The 8716-nt window shown below is 44.1% G+C and overlaps 1 protein-coding gene across 2 annotated transcripts; it reads right to left on the bottom strand.

Annotated features, from left to right (window-relative positions):
• Positions 1 to 3754: 3754 nt before the first annotated feature.
• On the bottom strand, positions 3755 to 8018 carry cUnh8orf89 (chromosome Un C8orf89 homolog). Of its 2 annotated transcripts, XR_014699578.1 has the most exons (8): positions 7506 to 8018; positions 7381 to 7426; positions 7067 to 7149; positions 6648 to 6786; positions 6087 to 6194; positions 5928 to 5983; positions 4727 to 5282; positions 3755 to 3885 (listed from the first exon to the last, which is right to left on the bottom strand). XR_014699578.1 is itself a non-coding variant. In XM_084565915.1 (7 exons), the coding sequence occupies exons 1-7, from the start codon at positions 7777 to 7779 to the stop codon at positions 5143 to 5145; spliced, it is 846 nt and encodes a 281-aa protein (XP_084422041.1). In that variant the 5' UTR covers positions 7780 to 8018; the 3' UTR covers positions 4644 to 5142. The 2 variants fall into 2 exon arrangements, 1 of the variants encoding a protein (XP_084422041.1); XM_084565915.1 differs by lacking the exon at positions 3755 to 3885 and having other exon boundaries at positions 4644 to 5282.
• Positions 8019 to 8716: the final 698 nt, after the last annotated feature.

Raw genomic sequence — 8716 nt, 5'->3', positions numbered from 1 at the left:
ATTCACCTTTTCATCTCGCCCCGAGTCGTAAAGGTACGCTGATGGCAGCGCCTCTGACAAAGGCAGCACCTTCAATGCAAAAACAACACAGAGTTAATGTTTGACCTTATAAACTATTTAATTACAAAGTCAGTCAGCCTAATTAGTCTGTTTCCTCCTGATGAGTGCAGTCAGTGTCTCACTCATGAATAGTGAACCTTTGTCCATTGTTTTCTGAATATATATAGCTCCTTCCTTCACGTGTGCAATTGAATATTTGAGAGATTTTAATGTTTTTGACTGAGTTCCAGTAGTTCCAGACGAGGCACCCCCACCCCATAGCAATGACACTCCTTGATGGCAGCAGCCATCCCCAGCAAGATGCAGCCTGACACAGACACACACACAAAAACGCTTTAGGAACAACCAAAAAAAAAAAAAAAACATGAAGAACAGCACAAGGTGTTGACCTGGCCTCCAAATTCACTAGATCCCAAACTGATCAAGTATCTGTGAGATGATCCACAGAGGACCCTCTCCTCAACCCATAGGACCCAAAGGCCTCCACTAACAACATTGTGTTGCCAGACACCACAGGACACCCTCAGAAGACCCATGTCCATTCTCTGATGAGTCACAACTGTTTTGGAGGCCCAAGGGAGACCTACACAATATTAGGAAGGTGGTCATAATGTTATGCCTGATCGGTGTATAATGTGCATTTGTGTCTGTGAACATGCTCAGTTACCCAGGTCAAGGTATATCTAAAGCAAAGCCAAAACTAAGGCAAGTGGACTTGTTTGAGTGTCCTTGATGTTTAATCACTCTTCTTCAGTTCTTGACAGAAAAAAAAAAAAAAAAACATCAACAAATCCAGTTGCCTTTGTTTTAGCTTTGATTTGAGATTTGTCCATACACTACGATTTCATCTTCCTGTAAATGATGTACCCGACTCTGTCAAAGACTGTGAGGTGCATGAGTCATTATTTAATCAGTGTTGTGGAAGTTGGGTGTTTGACTTGGCTTGAGTCACCAAAGGAGAATTTACAGGAGGCTGATCTGAGAAACTGAAGCCGGAAAGGTGAATCCAGATGAAACACTTAGAAGGAGAATTGTGCTTTAAAAAAAAATATGAATAGGGTAGTGCCAGCTCTATTTACATCGTGACCCTAAATGAGCCTTGCTCTTTACATTGCTCTCACAGCAGTGTCTCTTGATGATAAGACATCTGGTACATCCTAGTAATGACGCTCCATTCATTACAGGTCATTACTGTTGGATAGTTTATGGATGATAACGCTATTCTCCGGGACCTTGCTGCAGAGAGGACCGGCGACACCCTGACAACTCCTCTGCTGGCAGGCCGGCCTTGGAGCAGCGCCAGCGTGATGACAACAAAGACAGTGATATTGATGGAAGTTTTCCCCCTGCCCTAGCCTGACATCATCACTGATAATTGTCCCCTCATCAGTCAGCTCTCCTGGCATATACTTCCATATGTATGTAAATCAATGCGGACATTAGCAGCGGCAGACACATGAGGCGAGATGCGTGGGTGTGGAGTGGGACTGACCCTTGCCTCGGAGAGAGATGAAAACTCCAGGTAATGATAATGACTAGGAGGAAAGGAGGCAGGGTGCATCCATCACGCTAGATTTCATAAATCATGTTGTGAAATGTCAAAGAGCGGCGGAAAGGTTAGGCCCCTTGACTAGTGTGTGTGTGTGTGTTTGCCTGTCGCTTGGCCAAGGGCAAGGTATATAAATATCACAAAAGCTATATGCCAAGGACAGGCAGTGAAAATCATTTCTTGAATATTCTTCTTGCATATAGTCGGCCTAAATGTCAAAAGGTTTAAGGTTAAGAATTTATGGTAGAGTAACCAAAATACCTCCTGGCAGCTGTAAAATCTTGCGTGCAAACGCAGTCAAACATGATTGAAATTATCTTGCTTTACCATCTGGACGTCTTAGCCAGAGCACACAATCAAAGAAACTAGCGAATATCTGTGACACAATAAGCTCCGCTGCTGTACATTTGACATAGCTAGGGCTCTGCGGCGTGACGGCGAAGACAAAGATTTGACCTCGGCGTGCCCCTAGAGAACACACAGACGCACACATTTGCGTCGGGCCGGGAGTTCCTGTTCACACATGCCGCTTGTTTGCTCTATCATTTGTTTCTGATGGCTGTGTATCTATGTTTTAGGATCTTTTAACAAGCGTATTTGGAGCTCGCTCCAGTTTCACAACAGAGCGTATCAGATAAAGAGTTATGGCCCTTTGTGAAGAAAGACTTTTCATTGGCTGGCGGGAGTCTCTTCGCAAATAGAAGATGCTGTGGATCAGTGTTAAAGGGATAGTTCAACATATTGCTAGCATGCTACCCTTAAAGCTATAGCTAGCATTTTTTTTAGCTTTGCTTAGCACTGAAACAAGGGGAATTGGACTGTATTGTATTGAATCCACTATACCTGCTCTCTAATGCTCACCTTTTAATCCTAATACACATTTCTTTTGTGCTAAGTAAACAAACAAACCATGACATGCTAATTCCATACTAAATCCCAGACGTAAAGCATTGACTATTCGCCGTTTTACGGGGAGTTGTAAGCCAGACTGCTCTTGGCTAGCAACTTCCTGGAACCTCTGCTGGTTCCCTGGCAACTGCTCAGAGCAGCTGCTGTTTTTACTCTTTGATTTTTGCACGGATTAGTGATTACAAAAGAGACACAACGTGTTAATTGGGGAGCTTTAGAGGTGCTGGTAGGCAGACGCGACAGAGCCAGGAGCCGCACGTTTCAACCTCCGCCTCCTCCTCGCAAGGAAGCAAATGAAGCTGTTTTCCAGTGTGTTTAAATTGTGCTCAGCAACATCCTAGATTTAAAGAAATATTTAACTGCAATTCATAGGGACTCCGACTCCACATCTTAAAGGTAACAAAGATCTGACCTTTGTCCCCAGACCTGAGCTGACTCTTTTCCTCTTATGCTGACCCAAACATATTTAGGGCATTGTTTTGATTTGAGGCGTTGGCAAATGTTATAATTTGGCAGACAGGCTGCATTCTCAGATCCATGCTGATAGGGTCAAATGGCACAGTCTCAAGTTATTGAAACAGTAAAACGACCTGGCTTTACTTGGTTGAGCTGGGAACATACTCTGAAAATCCTACAGCACAACTACCACATTTTAGCAAAACGGTGCTTATTGATAAAGATAAATTTGTAATATTGGATTATCTGCTCTACACACACCAGGGTTGCCTTAAACGAGAGCTGGACTTTTGGTCCGCCACAGCTGATAAAGATTCTTGTGGAAGTACAGTGAAACGATAAACCACTTGTGGACTGGCCCCGGAGCAGCTCTTATTAAAGACCTCATTGTTGACTGTTTGTTCCAGGTCTTTTCGTTCCACTACACTTGAAAGGGACAGTAAAAAGCCTCCAAGTAGAGGGAGACCCGGCCTCGGTTTTAGCGTGAATACAACCCCTTCACTTCGCATGAATAAGGGGATGGCTCTGTGTTTCTAGGTCACTGTGCGTCCCTGAAATGCACACCTCACTGTCCGGAGGGAGGGAGGGATGCAAACAGAGCCCGGCGTTTGACAACATCTCATTTGTATTTAATAGGGAGCTTAGGGATACACTCCCTGAAATTAAACACAGCTGACAGTTTTAAAGTGCTGTATTTTTCTCTTGTTTTGTCAAATCAAACAGAAACAGAATGAAAACTCTTGATGTCTCACTTGAAAGAGGCCTTAATCTGCAGATTTCAGTCCCGAGCAGCCTCCACTTCAAATGATCTGAGACTGCAGGACACAGTCGTCCTTCCTGTGACAGGAATGTGGCCATTTTCACTGCGTCTCCGTGCCTTTCTGATCAGTGCCGGGTAAAACTGAGGAGAGCTGTAGTGGCGAGATAACGCACATCAGAGATTAGTGGAGCAAACATGAAAACTTCATCTTCCCTTCTCCTTTAATATTTATGGACAGCGTGTCAAGGGTGGCTTTAATCAACACTGGGGTCAGAACTTAGAGGTGTTTAAATGTCCACTGGGTTTCAAATGAACTTTAATTTAAAAGCTAAGTCATGCATAATGTATTTTATGTCGTTTTCTTATGCTTTTGAGTCACAACCTTTCTCCTGGCATAGTTTTACGGGTTGTACTTGGGCCAGCTGTCATCTCTAATACACTCTAATTAACGGTTTTATAGTCCCCAGCATCCTCATGAATGAGTTTGATTATCATGAATGAAATCATGGCTGTCGCTGTTTTTATCAGACGAGATCAAGTTGTTAAAATGACTTGGTTGCGCTTATCCAAACTGAATTCAGCCATCTTCAAACGATGAAGACGCTCTCGTCATTTCTCTGTAAACACTGAGACAATTGCTGCTGTCTTTGTCCAACACAATGAACAAGACTATTCAGAGACATGAGCAGCCCTCCATGTGGCGGCAAAACAATTTATCATGTGGGAAAGTACCACATTCTGGGATCTGGGGGCACAGTCGGGTTTGTATGTGTTTTGTAGACATGGTATGCAGATTGTGTTTCAGGCATCCTGATAATTACGGCGGCCGATATGTGGCCTGCTCCCAGAGGACAGGAAGAAACATGATTTACACAAGTGCAAAAGTCCTTAAATAACAAAAATAAATTTATTTAATTTTGGGAAGACATTTAACAAGGCACAATAATGGTTTTGCTAAACTATTTAATTATGTACAGAGAGATTTCACTTACTTAACAAAGCTTCGGTGTTGTTTGTTGTACCGAGGCTCAAGGTGGACAGTATCTGTAACACACTAATGATACGGAGAGGAACACTGTTTGGCAGTATAATGTAACAGCCATGGCAAGAAAATATCTCTTCATGCAGTCGTTGAGTGGAAAACTACTGAAAGTATTGATCACATATTCATTATCAGCATTTCTTTTTTTTATGCTACGCTGCTGAAAGAGAGGAGCTCAGGTCAGGAGTCCCAAAATGTAAAGACAAGCCATGTCAAGCAGCAAACTAGTATCACTGAGGACAAACAGGCAGTTACCACGAGACACTGAAAGGAACACGGCGCCCTAAATGTTTTATTTTCTTCTGCCGTTGGCACAGACTTGGAAGTTTTTATCCTCGACCAGTGCGACTGGGAAGAGGGTGATTGTCAGGACGGAGGTTTTCGAGGTTTTCTCATCTTCTTGAGCTTTTCTTGCCTCACCGTCTCTCCTTCCAAGGAGGACAGCTCGGATATTCTGTGGATGAAAGAGCGGGAGGCTCCGACCATTGGGTCTGGATAGGACTGGCCTGTACATTAAGAGAGAGAGAGAGTAAGAGACAGAGTGAGGAGGAGAAGAGGAAACCGTAGTATTGGGAGCACGTCCACAGTGGTGGGTTGTAGCTCTGTTTACACATAGTCCATATCCAGTCCTGCTTCTCTTTACTTATATTAGCATTAGCAGATGGATAGGGAATATCTGTTGGAGAAAAAACACTCACATAACTAACCTAATACCCTGAGCTGACAGTAATGAAGTGAAGGATTGTTTGAAGAAGAGAACAAATCTATAAAAGTGACACACTGCCAATAAATCAATGTGCCTGAAGACCGGACATCTGTGTGCTCTAACCTTACACCTGCCGGTCCCAAAAGATACACATCTTGCTCCACTTGCCGAGTAGTGCCACATATCCATCTAGATTGTTTTGGTTAAATCCCACTGTGGAATAAATTAAAGGATTATCTCATCTTATCCTATATTTTTGGGTAGTATCAGGCGTAAGGATGTCTGCCTTCTCTCAACTACAGCGGAACTAGAGGTCATTCAGCATGTGCCGGTCACAGATGCACGCTTCTTACTCCACAGTGATAAGGTTGGCAGGTGTAGCTGAGGAGACAAAACAGTTCCTGCACGAGTTCTGGAAAGAGACACTGCTGCTGCAGCCACTCACTTTTCTGATTTTCTTTAACAGTCGGTAGGCGGTAGGTTGGATAATTCACCTTAGGCCTGCAGAACAGAGGGACAGCAGAAGTGGCACGGGTCTGAGGAATAACTGAGAGAAGTATTGATTGGCTTGGTCACACGTACTACTTTATAAGGCCAAAAATACCTGCTGAGCTTGCAGGTCTCAGCTGAGAAGGTATTCCTGCCATTGAGCACTAAAGCGGAGGGGAAGAGGATGGCTGGACTGGTGGTCAGCTCATATCTTTCGGGGTAACTGGAAAACAGAACTCAAAACATTAAGAACACGTGAAACCCAGACATGCTGGGATACATCCTTCCTAATTTGAAAGACAAGATGAGTATGATCTCTCAGATTCTAAAATAAGTGACAGAGAAGGCAGATTTCCGTCATTTTACAATGTTTAGGTGTCATCAAACTAAACTGCCCCCACCAGTAGAGGACTAAGACTGACACTGTTGTGCAAAGTAATGATTCAATTGAAAAGCAGTGAGCTCAGAAGCTTCTGTTTGTGACAGATAAATTGCGCGCGTCAAAATAATAATTGCATCTGGCGGCTGTTTTCTTTGTTCGCATTCTTGTAATTTGTCATGTGTGAGACAGTGACTCGGTGTAATCACTGTAATCTGTGCAGCTGTCTCTAGAAATATGCCGCGAAAGGGCAGAGCCACAGCTAGCGGACTGAGGGACGTTAATCCCGCTGGTTACCCCAGGGTGAAGGGCCGGCCCGCGTGGCAGTGGGGAAGCTCCTTGGAGAGGCCGAGGGGAAGCAGGTCACCAGGTCTGTGCACGGGGTAGTGTCTCGGCAGTGGAGGAATAACAGTTCTGGTCCTCTCAAACCTCCCACCTGACACAAAAATGAAACAGAACTGCCTCATAGAAAAACATTAGGCTCAATCAGAAAGGGGAATGCAGTCACAGTTTCACATTTGTTAACTCCAACTAATATTAACAAGTTTCTCTTAAAAATAAAGCACACAGTCTGTGATGCGGGACCTGTTTTCATTATGAATGATGACGTCTCCATCTACTGGCAGTCAGTTTACAATCCAGCCTCTAACTCAGGTCTCTGAGGGTGAAAACTGAAAGATCTCCTCTCAGCTGTGATAATATTCTGCAGTTCTTACATTTGTGATCAAACAGAAAGCGCCTGTTCTCTGGATCACTGCTCTCTGACTCCACTTTGTCATCTTTGGTTGAGTTTGGTGTCCTACAAGAAAAAACGAGCACACATGGATTAAAAAATAAATAAAAAATGAATGGCATATTCAGTAGCTGTTTATTTAGCATCCCTGGATACTTTAAGTGTAAAACAATAGGGATATTTGGATGTATTAACACTTGCTGCACAAAAGCAGCACGTCAAGATGGAAGCTAACATTTTGGATATGTAACCATCTCACTATGTACCGTTCATGGCAGAAATATTCACATAACTTACCCTCCAACTATGTAGCCGCTCAGCACGGCTTTCCCGTCCCTGGACTCTACAACAGAAACAACATTCATTTGACATATCGTTAAGCTAGCAGCGTCTGAGGTCTACTAAAGTGTTCGTTTACTCACTGCTCAGTGGCTGTATAACAGGAAATCTCCTTATTTGATTTGGCCTGAAAGCTGCCTGCCCTCCTCCGCCCGCTCCCATCCCCAGGCTCCTGTACGCAGGAGAGGCAGCCGCAGCATCAGGGCCGCGCTGGCTGCAACTCGAGCTGCCCTCTGATATCAAAGCCTTTGCGGTAGGTATCGCTGCCTTCACCTGGTAGGTCATCATGTTGGAGCTGACAGGCCAGCACTCTCTCTGGACATCACCTGACTCCGTGTAGGTACGGTGTGCGAGCATGGTGACGGTTCTAGTGAGTTATCCCTGAGCAGCAGCAGCAGCAGCAGCAGCAGCAGCAGCAGCAGCAGCGCTATGCTAGGCTGCGGCTCGCTGTGGCCAAATGCTAGCGAGTCACCGCGTCGCCATGGAAACAGGTTTCACCGAGCGCCGCTCTTGTGTTTGAATTGGTGTCCTCGTCGGGACGCGTTCCCCTCTTGGTACGCAGTTATGGGCAAAGCGCGCTCATGAAATGTTTTGCTCGTACCCCACGCAGGTGGTAAGGAGAGCCGCGTAGGCCAAAATTGTCGCAGTTCGGCGGTTTTTGTAGAGGACAAATGTTATGCGGTTGTGGATTACAAAAAATTAATTAAAAGCTTGGTTGCTTTTCTTTGAGTCATCAACACAATCAGTGCTTGAAATAAACACATCCATTATGTTCCAGTATTGTAGTTTCTGCCTTGTGGAGATTTGTTACTGTACATTTGAGCTCTGGTGAGTAGTTTGATTATAATTTAGTTATAAATGTGATCTGATATTTTAAGAACTGAAAAAAGCAAATTCTTAACTGCAGGCTCAGATTTGATCCAGAAGATGGTGGTGATAGTGTTTGAGTCAGCAGCTTCGGCTAATCAACTTTTACTCCACCATCTGGCCAAGAAGTGTCATTTCAACTAGTAGCTTGGGAGGGAAAAAAAGCACCATTTGTCTGATCACCTTTTCTCTTAATGAATGTTATTTTCCATGTTTAAATGAATCTCTTGCTGGGATGATCCTCCTCAATATCTATAAAACTCTGGATGTTGGGTCAGGCACAAACCCTCCACCAGGGTTCACACTGAAAGCTGCTGCTCAACTGTAACCTAGCAATTCTGCTTTGTTCAACAAGGAGTCATCTAGACACATTTGGTTGTTGAGACCAGTAAGAATGTTAACATCTGCTTTCTGCAGACTTAGTGTT

Source organism: Chelon labrosus, assembly GCF_963514085.1.
Source record: "Chelon labrosus genome assembly, chromosome: 18".
NCBI lineage: Eukaryota > Metazoa > Chordata > Actinopteri > Mugiliformes > Mugilidae > Chelon > Chelon labrosus.
Note: the sequence above shows the minus strand (reverse complement) of the source record. Positions and strands in the feature narration are given on the sequence as shown.